Source organism: Oryctolagus cuniculus, chromosome 8, assembly GCF_964237555.1.
Source record: "Oryctolagus cuniculus chromosome 8, mOryCun1.1, whole genome shotgun sequence".
Classification (NCBI taxonomy): domain Eukaryota; kingdom Metazoa; phylum Chordata; class Mammalia; order Lagomorpha; family Leporidae; genus Oryctolagus; species Oryctolagus cuniculus.
The window spans coordinates 14320684-14340089 of NC_091439.1; the positions used below are offsets into that span (position 1 = coordinate 14320684).

The window sequence follows — 19406 nt, forward strand, 5'->3', positions numbered from 1 at the left end:
TGGCAGACCTCTCTCTCTCTTTCTCTAACTCTCCCTTTCAAATAAATACATAAACCTTTAAAAAAAAAAATTGAGCATCAATGTAAACATTAAAAAAAAAAAGATACTGGGCTCTGCCTTAGAGCCGCAAGGCCACTACTGCCCTCCATGTCTCCTTGCACGTGCTCGGGGCCAGGAATGGCCAGCAGCAGCTGCTGTCCTTAGTGATCCCGTCACTGAGTCACCGTGTCAGGACGACTCACCGGAGCGGACACAGAAGCTCCTGGCGGAGCACCCAGCCAGAGTTACACTCAGCACCTTTCTGGTCACCACTGATTCCGAACCTGTTAAGACGCCGCCTCTGTCACTGTGTGCCGCCTCCTCCATCCATGACTCCTTTGAGTTGTGAGGATTGTCTTTTGATCTGATCCTGTGTAAAGGCCAGGTCTCACCAGCCCAGCCCCTTAGAAATTATCAGATATGTTCGGGTTAGAGGAACTTACCCTGTACATAGTTGCTCTTTCGATAAGAAAACGTAAGTGTGGCTTGGCTCCTCGTGCCTACTCGGGCTCACCTTCGTCATGAGAAAGTGGGACGCACAGGAGGCAGAGCAAGGGTAGCAGAGCAAGAGCCCCCGGCGCTGCCTCTGCGCAGACACCAGTTCGAACAGCTGTGCGGCCACCAGTCCTTCCTGACGAGAGCTGGGGGAGCCGCTGAGGGATACTGGTTCTTGGATTTGAGTAACAATAAGATGCATTGCGAGGGCTGGAAACAGAGTTGCCAAGCAGCCAGCCTGGAGAGCCACGTCTGTAGGGAGCAGAGAGGAAGTGAAGTTGGCCCAGCACAGTGAAAGCCCACGCTGGGCAGAGCCCATGGCCCCTGACCCTAAGCCGGTACCTTGAACTGAGACTCCGGAGCCGCAGCGGTCCGTTGGCCAAGGGGCTGCTGCCAGCATCCCTGCCCCACCTGAGGGGCACAGCAGAGAGGGAACCCCACCCACTGGGGAGCAGGCAGGACAGCAACACGGTCTACACCGTGCAGAGCACGAAGATGCGCAACGCCTTGTAAGGAAGGGAACGAAGCACACAGCGTCTGCTGTTCTTTCAAGAAGGATTTGGTGGGGCCGGTGCCATGGTGCAGTAGGTTAATCCTCTGCCTGAGGCACCAGCATCTCATGGGTGCTGGTTCTAGTCCCGGTTGCTCCTGTTCCAATCCAGCTCTCTGCTGTGGCCTGGGATAGCGGTATTCGGATCGCGCAGCTCCAGCCGTTGCGGCCAATTGGGGAGCGAACCAGCAGAAGGAAGACCTGTCTCTTCCTCTCACTGTCTGTGACTCTACCTCTCAAATAAATAAATATTTTTTTTAAAAAAGAGGGACCTGGCTCAGCAGGAAAGGGGCAAGCAGAGGCTCCCCGCAGTGTCCACTGGACCACAGACACGTGATGCAGTTACTGCCCGAGAACCCTGGTGAGCCCAGGTTAGCCAACTGCTGGGCTACTGCAGTGCTGACCTGCCCTAGAGAAAGAGCCAGCCGGGCTCTCTCCACACAGCCATCTTCAGATGCCACCCACCTGGGGTCCTGTGAGGCAGCCAGGAGTCCTCATCCATCCTCCCATGGCCCCAGAAAGAACTCGGGCAGCGTGCCTTGAGCAGCTTGGGTGGTGGAGGACCTAGAAAACAGTTGGGCAACCCTGCCCGTCCCCCCGCTACCCCAGAAGTAGCCCGACGGCCTTGCCCATATGTCCTCAGCCCAGGGAAACAACCAGGTTACAAACCTTGAGTTGCTTGGCACACAGAGAGGAACAGAATCAGACAAGCAACCTTGCCCGCCCACCCAAGACCCTGAAAAGCAGCTGAGCAGCCTGCCTCGAGTGGGTTGACCACCAGACCCCCAGAAAGCAACAGGTGGCCCCCAAACCTCCTGGGGCCCCATGAAGCAATTGAGCAACTCATTCTCAAAATCCCAGTCCACTGAGACCCTGACAAACAGATGCACATTCTCACCGACCCTAAGCCCTAGGAAGCAGCTAGGCAGGCCTCCCTGAGCAGGTCAGACCTCAGAGACCCCATGGATGTAGCCCTTAAACACTGCCAGCTGCCCTTAGACACAGGCTCCCCACCCTACGCTGCTACGGAGCATACTGCATCACACCGCATCACACCCACCTGGCCCCACACTCACACAACCTGCAGAAACTGACCAGAGTATCCCCATTCCCACCCTCCCGCCAGGAACACCACTCACAGAATAGCCGGTGTACCTGCCCCACCTGAGGGAGCTGCGTCCCAACTGATGGTGTTGCCCCACACCCACTGCCAGCTAGGCCACTGAAATACCCACAGATATCACCAATGTTGATGAATGGTAGAGAAGCTATGCAGATACCACACTAGAGCCCATACCTAGAACCACAGCCAATACAGCATTATCTGGCCAACACCCTGGGACACATCCCCAGCAGACCCACCAGATGCACAAAAACCAACACGGGGGCCCAAGAAGCATGAACAAACAAGGTAACATGACAAAGGAACACAGTCAGTCTAGCTACAGACCACAAAAAATGAAAAAGAAAAACTAGTTGCCTGACCAAAAAATTAATAATTTTCAGGAAACTTAATGTGATAAGAGAATACAGATATTTCAGCATTAGTACAATTCATGATGTGAATGAAAAATAGAAAGATCATAAGAAATCTTAGAGGTAAAGAATTTAGTATATGAAGTATAAAATACAGTTGAGAGCCTCAGTAGCAAAATTGAACAGGCAGAAGAAAGAATAAGCTTGAAGACAAGGTCTTTTGAAATAACCTAGTCAGACCAAATCAAAAAGCAGTAACAACAATAAAGAAGAAGGATTTTAAGAACAAAGGAAACCTTTGAGACCTACAGAACACCATTAAGCAAGCAAACATTCGCAGTTACGTATTTCAGAAGGAGGAGAGAAAGGAAAAGGTGTAGAAAAACCATGAAATAACTGCTAAAAATGTTCAAAATTCAGGTCCAGGAAGCCCAAAGGACCTCTAATTTAAAGTCAAACTGTCCAAAGGACAGGACAGAGAATTTTAAACACAGCAAGGGCAAAGTGTCAAGTCACTTACAAGGGAATCCCCACTAGATTATGGATGGACTTCCTGGCTGAAAACTTACAGGAACAAAGGATGCAACACTGAAAGGAAGAAAAATGAAAAAAGAAAAAAGAAAGGAAGAAAAAATGCCAGCCAGGAATTCTATACCCAGCAAAGTTATCCACCCAACATGAAGGAGAGATACAGACTTCCCCTGACAAGCCAAAACTGAAGGAATTCAATATAAACAAAGCAACCCTACAAGATATGCTTAGGGAGTCCTACATTAGAGGTGAGGGGTGGTAACCACCATCATGAAAATACCCAGAACAACAAATTCAGCAGGAGAGGAGGTACACAGAAGGAGAAGTATCTAAAAATTCATGTTTTATTTCCTGTATTTGATTTGCTATATGCGTAGTTAAGGGTTTTCCACCTCTTAAGTAGACTATAGTTATGATTTTTGCTTCCCGTACTCTATTAGGTTTTGTTGGTCTCTTGAAATGAATGAGAAAAGCATTTTATCCTTTTTTCTGAAAGAACTTACTGCTACTATTTCTCTTTCAAATGCTTAAAATTCACCAGTGAAACTACTTAAGCCTTTAGTTATCTCAGCGGGGTGTGTGTGTGTGTGTGTGATTTTTTAAATACATATGTGGTATTGAAATTTTTTCTTTTGGCCAGCGCCACGGCTCACTGGGCTAATCCTTCTGCTTGCGGCGCCGGCATCTCGGTTCTAGTCCTGGTTGGGGCACTGGATTCTGTGCCGGTGCTCCTCTTCCAGTCCAGCTCTCTGCTGTGGCCTGGGAAGGCAGTGGAGGATGGCCCAAGTGCTTGGGCCCTGCACCTGCATGGGAGACCAGGAGGAAGCACCTGGCTCCTGGCTTCGGATCAGTGCAGCGTGCCGGCGTAGCAGCCATTTGGGGGGTGAACCAACAGAAGGAAGACCTTTCGCTCTCTCTCGCTAACTCTGCCTGTCAAAAAATTTTTTTTTCTTTTCATGTAAGTTTTCTGAATTTGTGTTTTTGAAAAAATACATGCATTTCATATAAGTTGCCAAAATTGTTGGCATTAATTTCCTTGCCACCCTTTAGAAGAGAGTGAAAATAGAGCAGCCACATGATGCGGGAATCCCATGGTGGGATCTAGCACAGCAGATGCAGTCTGGCTGCCCCGAGACTTCTGCACTCCCACTGTTATTGCAGCACTGCTCACGGTAGCCAGAAGAGGGCCTCCACCTAAGTGTCCATCAACAACTGAAGACGATGTGGCGTGTGTGTGTGTGTGTGTAATGTAATACTGTTTCTCCACCAAAAAGGCTGAACTCCTGTCATTTGCAATAACGTGGATGAACCTAGAGGACATTATATTCGGAGAAATAAGCCAGGCACAGAAAGACAAATTCCACATAATCTTATATGTGGGCTCTCAACAAGTTGATCTCCCAGAAGTGGAGAGGAGAACAGCGATTGGCGGAGGTTGGAGATGGAAGGAGGGTGGGGGTGGGGGGAGGTGGATAGGTGTGATGTTACAGTTAGGAGAAACAGAGTCTGGTTTTCAAGACACAGTAGGGTGCAGTTCACAATAATGTGTATTTCAGAATAGCTGAGAGAGGATTTTTTTAATGTTCTCAGCAGAAAGAAATGGTAAGTATGTGAAGTGATGGTTGTCCTAATTTGATCACTGCACAGCGTATGCACGTATTGCAACACCACACTGTTGCTGTAAATATGTCCGTGAAATCATGCCTTGACCCAAGCAAAAGCTCGCGTTAGTTCTCAGTGCAGATTGACTGCCATGGTGCGTGTTTGCTGGAGGACGTGGAGCGGGCTGTTCCCCAGGAGCCGACTCCTAGGAACTACAGCCTTGGAAACCCCTCCCCTTCTCTCTGTGCCCCCCCCCCCCCCAGGTGCATCATTGCCGGCATGGCTTCAGGCAGCATCGTTCTGTTTTACAACGACTTCAACCGGTGGCATCACGAATACCAAACCCGCTACTGACGGTGACGACTGCACAGCAGCCCTGCCCCCGGCTGGGCAGGGGCGTCCCCAAGCATCGTTCTGTTAGAAATAGCTGTCACATCTGAATGTAACTGAAATTTGCTCGAAGAAGCAAAATATTTTTTAAAGTCAATTGCTATTTTTGTAGACTTTGCTTGACACTTGGGGTGGGGGGAGGATAGCAAAGCAGAAAACTGGCCGCTGGGTTCTGTAGTTTAAAAAAAAATCTATATTTTTAGTCATAATAAGAAATCTATTTTCACCAATTATGGAAACATACAGTGGAGCGGGCAAACCCACGGATTCTAGCTCTATTATGAAAACGTTTCCCATTTAGGTGTAATCTTGAGAAACACGTGATTTGAACATGGGAAATGGGTTGTAATACTGGGGCAGGGGGATTTCATTGCTGTACTTCGGGTCCTGTATTTTTCCAAATTGTGCTTCTTCAGTACTGAATTCCTGGGATTTAAACAGGAAGGGTAAATTATGGTAAATGTAATTTAAGACATCTCAATGAATTATTTCTATCAATATTATTCTTTAAGCATGTTTTAGTCATAGAAAATTATGATTTGGGGAAGGCTCTTTTATTTTATTGTGTGGTTAACATAAAGGATCTTAAGTTATAGCAAGTGTGAAATATTTACCTTTTTTTCCCTGATCTGTCGTCTTCATAGCACAACACAGTGAAATTATGGAAAGGCTCTTGGGCTCACAACCTTCATTTTTCTGTTGAAGTAAATGCAAGTACCAAAGCTCACCTGAGGTCTGACTGTGCGGCTCCCCCTCCCCCCGGCATTCCAGAACGGAGGGCCACCAGGTGCTGTGTGAAGCAACACCTGTTTTATCTTCTATTTGTTATTGAACTCTCTCCACCTTCCTTTTGATTAGCAATTTGTACTAAGAAACAATGTTATTTTGGTGTTGTATAATTCTACTTTTCTAGTAGACTGCTGTATGGAATTCTGTGATAAACATTTGAGAAAAGGTCTGTATTGCATAAATAAATTCTTTGTATGTTGTGAACTTCTGAGTTGAAACTGACCCTTTCTCTTTCTCCCATGCAACTTCTATGCATTTAGTTCTTCTCTAAAGGCGAAGATTTGGAGTGAACAATTGCGTTTGACACAAAAATTGAAATACCAGAAATATCTTTTTCATTCCTAATTTTTAAACATTGATTAAGAACAGTTATTTACACTCACACACACACAAATGCTGAACTCTGGTTCAGTCACAGTTTTTGATCGATAATCAACAAGGTTCTCCTGACTGACAGCAGGTTCGCCCTAGCCAGATGTTACCCTTTTGTTGGGACGGACACAAATGATGTAGACCTGAATCTTACAAGTGATTGAACTCAGGGCTCCATGCACCGTTCCATGTAAGACCCATTATTATTTTATAAACCATTAAGAAAGAACAATAGAGTAGAACATGAGGAAAGCAAAGTACATTCCAGAATCAAAGAAATGGCCATGTTCTCTGTAATTAACTGATTAAATGCCTCCTGGTAGTAACAAAGATTTTGTAAAAGATTTATTTATCCAAATTTGAAAGGAAGAGTTAGAGAGAGAGAGAGAGCTCTGAGTCCACTGGTTCTCTCCCCAAATAGCCGCAACAGCCAGGGCTGGGCCAGGCTGAGGCCAGGAGCTTCTTCCAGGTCCCCCGTGCGGGCGGCAGGGGCCACACATGTGGACCATCCTCTGCCGCTCTCCCAGGTGCTGGATAGGAAGTGCAGCAACCGAGACAGGAAATGGCACCATGTGGGATGTTGGTGGTGGCAGCTTAACCTGCTGCTCCACAACACTAGACCCAACTTGCAAGTATTATACTTTGGAAGTTTAAGGGGTGAAAGGTAGGAGAAGAAAATAGGAACACCTAAGTCATATGCCAGACATAGGCTACACCTGCTGCCCTGTCTGAAGCCTAAAACAAGGCCAAGAAAGCAGCTTCCTCTTGGAGCCTTAAAAGAAAAAGAGTTAGTGTCCTCACTGCCTTGTTTGTAAGATTACAACTCCAGCCAGTTAACTGAACATCCATAATGTCTTCCTGCACAGAACAAGCCCAGCTGGCATCAACACCAGGGCTGCAGTAATTGTAAGGAAAGATGCAATATTCACCTTTTCTATCCAATTCTAACACCTTAAAAAATTCCATGACATCAAATGAATGTCAGCCAATTAGGAAATAAAAAGAATTAGAGGTGGTTGAGGATAAAACTGAATGGCCTGCGGGGCCGGCGCTGTGGCGCAGTGGGTTAACGCCCTGGCCTGAAATGCCGCCATCCCATATGGGCACCGATTCGAGACCTGGCTGCTCCACTTCCCATCCAGCTCTCTGCTATGGCCTGGGAAAGCAGTAGAAGATGGCCCAAGTGCTTAGATCCTGCACTCACGTGGGAGACCTGGAAGAAGCTGCTGGCCCCAGATCGGCACAGCTCTGGCCATTGTGGTCAATTGGGGAGTGAACCAGCAGATGAAAGACCTTTCTCTCTCCCTCTCTCTCTCCTCAACCTCTCCTCCTCTCTCTGTGTAACTCTTTCAAATAAATAAATAAATCTTGTAAAAAGAAAAAAAACTAAATGGCTCATGCCAGGGGGCAAGGGAGGCTGCACATCAGTGAGTGGACGTGGCTCTAGGGGCCGGCTGTGTGGTTTACAGGCTGCAGTTTAAGGCTGGTTTTGAAATGCATTGCTTCAAGAAATCATGTTCCTCCTCGACAGACCAATTTTCAGTAAAATATAACGAGTCAAGTGCTTAGAATTCTGTCATTTAAAAACTACCTCTACATCTCTGCAGGAAAACAAGAGGGCACAGGAAGCAGAGAGCATGGACATTTGAAACACTGGTAAAACTGGTAGACCGTTCACTCTTAAATGAGCAGCTTATTCCCAAAGAACACATACTCACAAATAAGTGGTTTTATAAATTAATTCACTAAAAGTCTGTTTTGCCCATTGAAGAACTCTCACACCTCAGTTTTTAATTCAGCAGACAAAAACAAGAAATCGCAGAATACCCTGCCCGAGAACCACGAGCGGGCTGAGGGCAGCGACGTACGGCCCAGGGCTGCCCTTCATCCAGCTCCAAGAGCAGAGCTGGGCCGTCGAGGGTCAGCGGGCTGAGCACACACACTTGGTGCCGGGTGCCTTCCCGCCTACCCTGCTGTTGGCCGGGCAGATGGCAGTGCTCCCGAGTCAGGTGACCAGGGACGCCTGGGACGCAGCTACACCAGACCCATCCTGCCCTTCTCAGCCACTGTAAGTAGATTAAAACAGCACGCAACACTTCACCTCCTCCAACACAAGAGTTTGGGGTAGATTTTCATTATGCGTCTTTGATACTTTTTTCCACTGGCTGTCTTACCAAGAGCTCCTGGCCATGCAAATCATGGTTTGGCCCTTCCCACTCCGTCTGTCCTACCCCATTCCCATCGCCGCAGAAGAGCTCAGCAGACCAGTGATACAGCATATTCCTTCCAGAACGAGACGCAGGCATGTCTTTCGCCTAAACGCTTGCAAGATCCCTGCAGCTCTGCCAGTTCCAGTGCGTGTTAGGCCGCAGGGTAGCAGTCAGCCCCACAGCCTCGTGACAGCATGTCCACAGCATAGAAAGAACATACTCGCCACCTCAAAATCTGAGTAAATGCACAGGAACAAGCCAGTGCCTGCCGTTGGCCATTTCTTCCCTCCCACAATCCTTTGCTGCTTCAACCCAGAAAGCAGCCGGCCTGGACTACCCACCTTTTTTGTGGCATAAAGTCCAATCCTGTAGGCATCACAGGTTACCATGGCAGGGACACAACAGGCTGGGAAGTTTTCAAAACTTGCTCCTTGTAAGCAAGAAGGCACTGGCAAACAGCAAATGAACAACAAGAGAAGACAGAAGTCCTCCTGTGTTTGCTCTCCGAGGAGTGGAAGGAACGGCTTTGGGATTTCTCCCGAAGACATACTGGGAAGCGTGAGTCTGTGACAACTGTGTGACCAGATCGCTGTGGCCACAGACGCCGCCCAGCACTCCTGCCTGGCTCCCACGAGCCTGACCATCACACTAAGATGCAGTGTGCTTGGCTAACTTGGACCGGGCAGGGGGCGTGGCTTCAGGCAAGCGCTCTCTTCCCCAAAGTGAGACGGCACGGGTTGGGCAGGCTGTGTGTCCCCCGCCCCCATACCCGGCAGCAAGGAGCCAGCCTCTTTGTGGCTTTAGTCTCGGGGCATTTGAAGGATGTCCCCAGACCCGACTTGGGACACTCTGGGCGTGACACCTACATGTGGCGCAGGTGTATGGGAAGGGGCAATACCTTGTGAATGAGCAGCTCCGCTTCAAACCTACCCTTTTCTCCCTCTCGGCCTTTCCGTGCCGGCGAGACCTCCTCCCAGCTGTCTCCCGGTCCAGGGCTTTGGCTTGTATACAGCTAAGCCCCTTAACGCCTCCTGGTCAAGACCACCGACGTCGCACGTAGCAGCTGTCCTGCTGCTGAACGGCCAGTCTGAACGGCCATGAACTTGCCCCTTACTGCTCAGCCTCCTTGGCTTTCTGCCACTTTGTCCTAGAAAATCTCCCCACCCCACCTCCACCTTGTTACAGCGCAGCACAAGGACAGCCCCGTGACAGCGTCCCCTGCCCTAGAAGCCACAGGCATCAAGTCTCAGCTCCAACAAGCGCGGATGAGGCCCCATCCCGAGATCCTCAGGGCCATGGGGCTCCAATGACACAGGAGGAAGTGCCCCGTGGACCGTGAGCTTTGTGACTGTTCTTACCCGACATCCGGGAGTTTCTAAGAAGGCAGTGGTTCTGCCCCTGGACCGCTCTGCCACTGGAATATCACTCTGGCCCTGCACATCGCCCATGTGTGCTTCCTGCCCACTGCCCTGAGGCTTCAAGGGAAGTCGCACCCCCTTCCACGAAACAGTTCTTTCTGCAGGGAAACTTCATGGGAAAATGGAATTAAAAGGCTTATTTTGGTGCAAAGAAAATTTTCAGTGAATTTTTTGAAGACCTTGCATATGCCTGGGTTTCACGATTTTTGCACCGAAGTAAAATCTCTTAATCCCTCTCTGCATGGACTTTGGAAGGTTTGGTAGCTTTTCCTACCAGTCTGTGGTGACCCTTGCCAGGGAGTCCGATTCCCTCGCCTCTGTCCTGAGTGTCCTCTTTGGAGGTCACTGCCATCTGCACCATATGCACCAAGGCCTCGGACAGAACTCCACACCTGTGAGGGCTCTGTGCAACCCTGGCTTCTAATGACTCAGTGAGCACTGAGGTGCCCCGCTCCCAGATCTCTGACATGAAGCAGGGTTATCCATCAAGGCCTCGGTTAGTTACCCGCAGAATCCGCATGTCCAAGCACTGACTTCACACCCCAAGTGTGAATGCATCAGCATTCCCACCTGCTGAAGTCATTTTAAGCGAGTCCAAGCCATTCAAAACAAGCATTTTTTAAACATTCACATTGAATGTAGCAACACAAACCAAAGACAGACTGCACTGTGGCCTCATCTTTAGGGCCCCACTGGTAAGGCAGCAGCTCCGGCAGGTCTGAGTGATCTCGGACCCTGGCACCGTTCCCGGACCCAGGGCTGGCGTGCCAGGAGGGCAGATCCACGCTGTGTCCCCAAGTCGCAGGATGGAAGGAAACGGTAAGGTGTCCTAGTGGTTTTTCACGTTGACTGCGCGCTGAAATAACGCTTGGGATGTATTTAGCCATGTTGAACTTTCCCAGTCCAAAAACCTGGAATCCACAATGCACCAAAATCCAAAACTTTGAGCACTGCCATGATTCCACAAGGGGAAATTTCCACATTTGACCTCACATACAGGCAACAGTCAAAATGCAAGTGGACTAAAAATGGGCTATAAAATTACCTTAGGCCATGCGGTATAAGGTACGTATGAAACATGAGTGAATTTTAAGACTTGGGTCTCATCCTCAAGACTGATTATGTATATGCAAATATTCCAGAATCGGGAAACAACCAAAACCTGGAATACTTCCTGTCCCAAGCATTTTAGGTAATGGACACACGGTCTGTATTAGGTTAAATAGGATATACTATAAAAAATGAACGTCACCTGTTCCTTTTACATTTCTTTAGTGTGGTCTAGAAAATGTTAACTTAGCCAGCTTGTCTGCATCTCTAAGGCACAGCGTGTGGCTCAGGAGCTCTTGGCCCAAGGCCACGTTCATCAGCACTCTTCCCACGAGGACACAGCCGCACTCACGGTCCCCCAACTTCACCACTTTGACCACAGAGCTACCTGGGGAAGCTTTGCCAGAAGCCTTTAATCCATGTTTCCAGTATATTTCAGGTGCAACAGCCTTTGTGGAGAGAGATGAAGACCGATAGAATGAGACTCAGCTCCACAGGTCACCACTACCCCTTTTCCACCTCTCCTCCAAGGCCCATTTCCTTGGACATCAATCCCCAGCCCAAACCAGGGACTGTAAAACAGGCATGTGCCAGTCTCTGTCTAGGATGCAAGGAACGCAGCAATTAAGCACCGGTAATTAATCTGATCCAGGGAACAGAATTAGAGCTTAATACACGAGGGCTAAGCAGATGGGTAAACAAACAGCTTTGCTCCTAGATGTCGAACTTCCGCTGAGGCTTGCTATTTAGATGGCCCCTCCCCTCCAGCCTGGGATACACAGTACCTCCAAAAGTAGGAAGGAAAACTTGGAAGTGCCCTGGGTCTCCATTGTCTGCTAATTCCGGGACCTGGGATGTAGAACTTCTCGGATTGTTCCTTTGACACCGTGTATTTCTCTGGGAAGGTGGGCACCTGGCCTAGCGGCTAACTTGCCGGGTAAGACACCTGCTCCCCCCCCCCCCCCCCGCCATGTTCGAGTACCTGGGTTTGATACCCAAGCCCAGCTCCTGACTGCCACCCATGCCGGGCACCTGAGCTCCAGCCCCCAGCTTCAGCCTGGCCCAGCCGCAGCCACTGCAGGCGTCTGTGGAGTCAAGGAGCAGATGGAAGATCTGGCCTACGAAATGAAAAAGACAGCTTGGCACTGCTGCCACAGCTGGTCCCTGCTACCTCCTGTCTTCATCGAATTCCCACAGCGGGTGGGAGCATGACAAGAAGGGGTCCCCCTGTCCCCACCAGAGACTGCCATGGCCCTCACCACTTACTGAGTCTTCAGCAAATGTCACAGTCCGAGGGAGGGAGTCAGGTTTTAGGTTCTAATCAGAGCCAAAGCCCGCGTTCCACTGTTCTCTTCCCATTAGCTCTTCCCTCCCCCACCAGAAATACTCGCACTGAAAGCAAGGTAGAGGCTGGCTCTGCCACCAGTGAGAAGACACCAGCGGAGTCCCCGCCACAGCGTCGGGCCCACGGAGCCCACCTGCTCCAGGCCAGGCGTCGCCAGGGCTGGCCTGGCCTTCAGCCAGGTGAATGAAGAGGTCTGGGAGCACAGTGGCTGGTTTTAGGCCTGGGAAAGTGGGGGCCAGAGCTGGCACCAGGCAGCCTGAGCCGCAGGCGGGCAGTGAGGGAAGCAGACAGGAGCCCCACCACCCCAGGGAGACACACAGACACGCAAGGCAGGAGCTGCGGCCTCCTCACTGCCTACTGGCCTGGGCTTCCTGCTGCCGTCGAGATCCCACAGGTGCCTCCCGGGAATCCGTACATGCACCCGGAGCTCTTTCTGTACCTGGAACCGCACTGAAACCAAGGCACGTTCGTGGGTTCTTCTCGAGCCCTCTCTGTCCCCACGGTAGCCCAGACGCGGGCACCTGCCAGGGCCTGGGCCCCGCGTCCTTTGCAGACGCACCGCACAGAAACGCTGACCATCCTTGACTGCTTTTTTTCTCAAGAGGGAGGAGTTTATTGCAGGTCGGGTACACTCAGAGAAGGCAAAAATCTAACAAAGAGAATGAACGCGGGGGCCCCCGGGTTTAAAGGGTGAGCAGGAAAAACAAATACAGGGATTATGTACACGTAATTATTAAAAAGAGCAGGGTGGCGGGAACAAGGAAAAACTGCCAGCAGCCTTCCACGGGGTTAGTGACAGAGGCCATGGGCGCAGCACCTTGGGGGCGGCCCTCACCGTGCCTGGGGGGGGGGGGGGGCTTCCTGCGGCCCCTGCCCCAGGTGAAAAGCGGTGGACAGCAGCCCCGGCGGCCGCGGGAGGGAGGCGGGGGTCACTGGAGGGGAAGCCGCGCCCGGCCCGCCCACCGAGCCTTTCCTCACGGCCCCAAGGGCGGCTCCATCAGCGGCTCCTAACACGCGTGTGGGGAGGGGCGGGGGCGGGGGCAACACATGGCGTCTGGGGAAGAGGCGGCCTTGTCCCGTGTCTGTGTACAAATAAATACCCAGTGCGGCGCAGTAGTGGGCGCTGGGAGCGCTTCTCCAGGGTCGGGCCTCGGGACCAGCCTGTCCTCGTACGCGCCCATTTCTCCGACCGGCAAGCCAAGCCCCGCGTCACCTCTCAGGGGACGAACGAACGCAGGCAGGTCCAAGGCCCTTGTGGCGGAGCGGGGCGCACGCTGAGTTCTCCGTGGTAAAGGAGAGGTCCGGGCTCTTCCCGAATGTTCAGTAAAAACGCGTCTAGCGCGGGAGCAAAGCGGCTCGGTCTCCTGGTGAGGCTGCAAAATGTCCATCGGTGACTGACAACGAGTCCCTCCGGGTGTCTGTCACCGAACGTGGCAGGGCTCAGGAGACGTCCGGGTAGAGAGGGAGACGAGGCCAAGCCGCCCGCGCTGGCTCCAGAGGCGGCCCCAGCCCCCGCGCTGCGGACCGGGCCGCAAACCCGCAAAGCGGCTGCCGGGAGGGAGCGCACGGCTCCCGCGGTGAGGGCCGAGGCTCAGTCTCGGTGGCGGCGCCAGGTCCCTGCCCGCTCGCCGCCCGCAGCAGCAGGGGGAGAAGAGGGCGCGGGGGGCTGCGGAGGGGCAGGGGCCGGGGCCTCCGCTCCGGACACAGAGGGCTCCTCGGCCGGGGCGGGGATCGGAGAGGCCTGCTCCGTCCCGGGTCTGCTGCCGTCTTCACAGAAGTGCTTGCTGCCGAAAATCTGCCCCTCCTTATCTAGAGCCGTGTTCTGGGGAGAGACCGAGAGAGGACCCGGTTACCCCGGCCCACGCTCAGGTCCCAGCCACCACGAGCAGAGAGCACGACAGAGCATGCACGGGACTCAGAAACAGAAGAGGAGAAATAACACGGTCCTACAGGAAAAGCAACAGTTTCCAGGGCCCTGTGCCCCTGCCCCTGCCACCGCCTAGCTGCTGGCGCCGGTGCCCACTGCCTCCTCCAGCGTGAGCCGCACCGGATTGAGTGCTTCTGCTCCCAGCCAGACCTTCAGCGCTAGCCAATTGTAAGTCACCATCAGCAGGTGCGAGGAGGGTGCCCAGTCTCCCATGGACTTCTTAAGATTTCTTTATTTATGCAGAGAGAAAAGGAAAAGACAGAGGGAGAGAGAGAGAGAGACAGAATCTTCCATCTGCCGATTCACCCCCCAAATACCCACAACAGCCACATCCGGGCCAGGCCAAAACCAGGAGCCCAGAACTTTATCCAGCTCTCCAGCATGGGTGGCCCAGGTCCGAGTACTCGGCCATTCTCTGCTGCTTTCCCAGGGGGTATTAGCAGGGAGCTGGATTGGAAGCGGAGCAGGTGGGGCTCAAACTGGTGCTCCCATACGCGACGCTGGCATCGCGAACTGTGTCTTAACCCACTGGCCGCCACACCAGCCCGCAGGGTATAGTTTTCTAAACAAAGTTCTCCCCAACACTGAAAAGGAATGCTTATGTCATATGAATAAGCAGTCCCCTCGGGCCTTGCCACCCAAGGGGCTGTGGAACTTACAGAAGGCCCTGGAAGCTGACAGAGCAGCCTTCCAGGCCCTCCCTCATCTCCTCCTTGCTCTCCTCTTTGTGCGGAGATTTTATCTTGGCACCCACACACGTCATCTGTTTCACTCTTCCAGGAGCACAGAAACAGCCACAAACATGTGGGCGAGGGGCCGGCGTTGTGGCACAGCTGTGGCTTGCAGTGACCACGTCCCAAGAGGGAGCGCCTGGGATTGAGTCCTGGCTGCTCCACGTCTGATCCAGCTCCCTGCTAATGCATCTGGGAAAGCAGCTGATGATGGATCAAGTGCTTGGGCCCCTGCCACCCACGTGGGGGGCCTGGATGGAGCTCCTGGCTTCGACCTGGCCCAGTCCTGGCTGTTGTGGATATCTGGGGATTGAACCAGTGGATAGAAGTTCTGTTTCTCTCTCTCTCTCTCTCTCTGTGTGTGTGTGTGTGTGCCTGTGTGCGCACACTCTGCCTTTCAAATAAACCTTTTTTTTAAGTGTGGGGAAATCACCTTGCTTTGACCCTAAAATGGGAAGGGAGACCTGGTCTTTCCCGGTCCTCTGACCCAGTTTGGGTACTGGAGTGTTTGCAGAGTGGGCTCTCGGGGGCTCCGGGCACCGTCAGCTGCCAGATCCACAAGCACCGCCGGCTGTGACCTAGGCAGCCTGGCGGAAGGCAGCACTTGAACAAGCCAAGTCCTGGAGCAGGCGGGAACAGGCAGAGCCTTCTAGGTTAGGCCCATGGGGCTCCATTCAAAGCACCGGCTGCCAACTGCAAAACGGGCCCCGCCAGATTCAGGCTGAGCAGTTGGCAGTGCCCTGGTTCAACTGCCCCGAGAAGCGGGAATGACGGAAAAGCCTTGTTGGAAACCCGGCTTCCCCGCTCCCGGGGGCAGAGGCGGCCGAACCCCGGCGCGGTGACAGGAGCCAGCGGCCCTCGTTCCCTCCACGTCCCCAACCACCCCGCATCCGTTATTTCTCCTTTTCTCCTCCCGTCAGTGCGGCCCAGGGAGCAGCGCGGTGCAGCGAGTACATACCATGGCCTTGGCCCTAGTCAGGGGAGGCAATGCAGGCGGCGGGAGAGGCGAGAGAGGGGGGAGAGAAGCAGGGACAGAAACTCGACTTACTTTCAACAGAAGCAACACCGTTCAAACAGTTTTGTCTCAAACCAATGAAGAGACCCCGCTCAGCCCCGTCTGCCCCGCAGTTCCCCAAGAGCGGCGGGCTCGCCTTTGGCCTATGCCTCGGCCCTTCCCTCCGCGGCCGCGCGGCTGCGGGATGCCCGCGCCAGCCCCTTCTCGGCCACGGGAGGCCCGCCCTCAGCACGGCCAGGGACGCTCAGCTTCACGCCAGGCTGCTTCTCCGCGCCCTGGCGGAACTACGCTTTGGGCCTAGGAGGGGGGTGTGGAGCGCAGTGGAGTGAGCGGCAAGTTCCAGGGATGCGTGGCGGCTGAGTGGGCGCCAGGAGGAAGCGCACTGCGGGGCGAGTACCAGCTGCTGCTGCGGGGGCTGCCAATGTCTCAACAGGGCAAAGAACGGGCGCTGAGGCGGCGCTCACACTGCCAAATCAAACTGTCAAACAGAACGCAGACAACAGCGTCAACTTTACTGTGGTTCACCCTCATTTACCACTTCCTCTCCTAAGCCTTATCTCAGCGTTGCCCCCAGGCACGGGCTCCAGGTCCAGGGGCCTAGGGCAGCGACCCAGGGGCTGATTGGCCATTACACACGGCCTGGCCAAGCAGAGTGGGCCTCAGGCTATTTCCACTGTCGTCTGCGTCTGCAGGAACCGATTAGCCTCACGTAACCACTGACAAGGACTGTGGACATCAGGGATTGGCATCCTGGTTATCTTCAGTACAACACTGGAAGCCGTCCCCAAGGGCAGGCCACACAGACACAAGCTAATGGTGATGAGGATGAAGACACAGAGCGTCCCAAGCTTCCCCCACACAACCATGCCCTGGACCAGGTCCAGAGTAGGATGCCCCTGAGCAGGAGGCCTTCTCCTCCCACCGCTTTGGGGGACAGGCCAGATTTGGGGGACAGGACAGTTCTTGGCCATGGGGAATGAATGGGTCTTGACCAGGGCCGGCTGAACAGATTTTTCCCACGGGTTCCCAATGTGATGAGGTCATCCAGCAGCTCCTCAGAGGCAACCACTGCAGAGCTGTGTAGGGAACACAAGGGGAGCGGGGACCCTGTGAACATGCGCAGCGTGACAGCCTGGGAACACATGGACACGCACACACGTGTTCACAAAGAACAGAGGGGTGTGCGCTCACACAAGCACTCACGTAGAGCTCAGGGTTTTGACATCTGACAGTGGACCCATGTCACCCGGAAACCATCCACACAGGTTCTGTCTACACCTCATCAGTCAGGACAGGAACTACGCTGGCCACTTGTCACAAGAGGCTGGCTGCAGGCCTCTAGCCACTGATTCCTATGCAGCCCCCAAGGCAAGGATTCCCTTGAGAGTCACAGTGCACTCTCCTTAGCCCTGAGGCTTAATTGCCATGGTTATTAGAGTTTGATTCCAACTCAGCTCTCTTACAGCTTTTCATGATGTGCTGAGCACACCAAATTTTACTGTTTTTCTACATGTTCCCGGAAAGTGGCTTACGCCCTAGTGCACAACAGGCTACACACTACTGTCCCATCCATCAGTGCTGCCTCTCCCACGGGAATCACTCGCGGATGTTCGCGTGCTGTGGGCCCAGTCGCGATGGCTGCCCTCGGTCTTCCTCAGACTCTCAGCACAACGCCACTAAAACGCTCAGAAAAACCACAACTCAAGAAAACCTTCCCATCGTCCTGGCACAGGGACCCCAGCGTCCAGGAGAGTACACTTCCTGGCAGGGGACACAGGGCTGTTGCAAGGATATACAGAGGTGTCAAATAGATGCAGCTCCTGGGAGGAGAATGAAGGCCCCTGCGAGCTGCCCACAGTGGATGTGCCGTGGGTGCAGCCCAGAGCACCTCGCACACAAGGGGTGTGCAGGGGTGTGGCCTCCTGTGTCCACCTGGCCCCAGCTCCCAGAGAGACACATGCCACAACCACGACCAGCAGCTGTCCCTCTGGCTGGCCAGGAAACAGACCCTTCCTGGAGAAAGAGGAGCCTGTTGTGAGGCGGGAGAGGCTGCCCTGGAATGGGCCCCCACAGCCGCCAGAACCCGGTGAAATCAGGGTGATGGTAGACATGCGGACACCCACTGCCTTGGAAAGTCTCACTCTGAAGCTGCCCCAGCTGCCTCTCTGGCAGAGGGAAAAACAGCCCCACTCCTGTAGTGGGCTGCAGCAGGCAGAGCTGTCTACGTGCAGTGCTGGCCGGTCTGTACCCGGGCAACAAGCAGGTGGGGGATACTCAACAGTGTCTTCATGTCCCACTTGACGAGCTGGGGTAGGGTGTGCTGGCCTCCCTTTCGGCCCAGTTTATTTCTTCTGCTCTTTTTTTTTCCTTCATTTACTTCCATGTTACTTTTCCTTTTAATTTATGGTGTTAAGTATATAAGTAAGCTGTCTTAAAAAATACTTTTGGAGCAGGTGATTGGCACAGCAGCTATCCCATGTTTGAGCACCTGGGTTCCAGTGCTGGCTCCCCTCTCCATTCCAGCTTCCTCTAATGTGCACCCTGGGAGGCATCACTGATGGTTCAAGTATCTGGCTTCCTGCTACCCAGGGGAGACTTGGAGCATTCCAGGCTTCTGGCATCAGCCCAGCCCTGGGGAGTAAACCAAAAGATGGAAGACCTCTCTTTCAAATAATTTTTAAAGAAAAATGAAGTATAAAAACCTACGGTGATCAACATTACAGGCTTCTCATACCATTTTACCAATCCTGAGAACTTTTTTTAAAAAACATTGTTCACTTTTAAAAGCTTCCAAACTGTCTTTTGTAATTTTTACTTAAATTATATTTGTTTAACTATGGGCATCTCTTAACCCAAGTGCCAAAGAATACTTCATGCCTCAATAATCTTTGTTTTTAAATTTTTTATTTAATTTCATTTTTTACTTGAAAGGTAGAGACAGAGAGATAGACTTTCCATCCATTGGTTCACTCCTCAGATGCCCCTCACAGCCAGGCCAAAGCCAGGAACCCAGAACTCATTCCAGGTCTCACGGGTAGATGGCAGGAACCCAAGTTCTTGAGCCATCACTGCTGCCTCCCAGTGTGCACATTAGCAGGAAACTGGATCAGAAGCAGAGGATCCTGGCCTTGAACTAGCCCAGAATCCAGACTATGGGAATTGGGCATCCCATACAGGGATTTAGCCACAACACCAAATGCCTGCCTGCCCCATAATCTCTTTTTGAAGCTCTGAATCGGCAGGGAGCTACTCTACTGTAAACAGCACCTGGGCTTGGGATGCTGTCTAAATGAGAAAGCAAAGACAAGAGCGGAAACAGCTACCTGGGAGGGCCAGAGCCTGGGAGCTCCTAGGCATCAAGACCCATGAGACCAGTCTTGTTGGTACCCACGCAACCCCTACCCCACAGTGGCCAAGGCCTGGGCGTCTTGCCATGTGAGTGCCCTGTACGTGCCATGCCAGTGTT

The 19406-nt window shown here is 52.6% G+C and overlaps 2 protein-coding genes across 12 annotated transcripts in view; one reads left to right on the forward strand and one right to left on the reverse strand.

The window, feature by feature from the left end:
* The window catches only part of LRBA (LPS responsive beige-like anchor protein), a 747733-nt gene extending 741657 nt beyond the window's left edge, over positions 1-6076 (forward strand). For all 6 annotated transcript variants that reach the window (XM_051819347.2, XM_051819345.2, XM_051819348.2 and 3 more), the window contains exon 57: positions 4957-6076. In XM_051819347.2, the coding sequence (XP_051675307.2) occupies positions 4957-5047 (91 nt within the window). In that variant the 3' untranslated portion in view covers positions 5048-6076. The remainder of the gene's footprint in view (positions 1-4956) is intronic.
* Positions 6077-12853: 6777 nt separating this feature from the next.
* DCLK2 (doublecortin like kinase 2) overlaps positions 12854-19406 on the reverse strand; it is a 184034-nt gene continuing 177481 nt past the window's right edge. For 2 of the 6 annotated variants that reach the window (XM_002716906.5, XM_008267349.4), the window contains one exon: positions 12854-14089. In XM_002716906.5, coding sequence (XP_002716952.1) covers positions 13859-14089 — 231 coding nt within the window. In that variant the 3' untranslated portion in view covers positions 12854-13858. Of the gene's footprint in view, positions 16419-19406 lie in introns of all 6 variants that reach the window. The other 4 variants (XR_518609.4, XR_001794771.3, XM_008267353.4 and 1 more) reach the window with 4 other exon arrangements.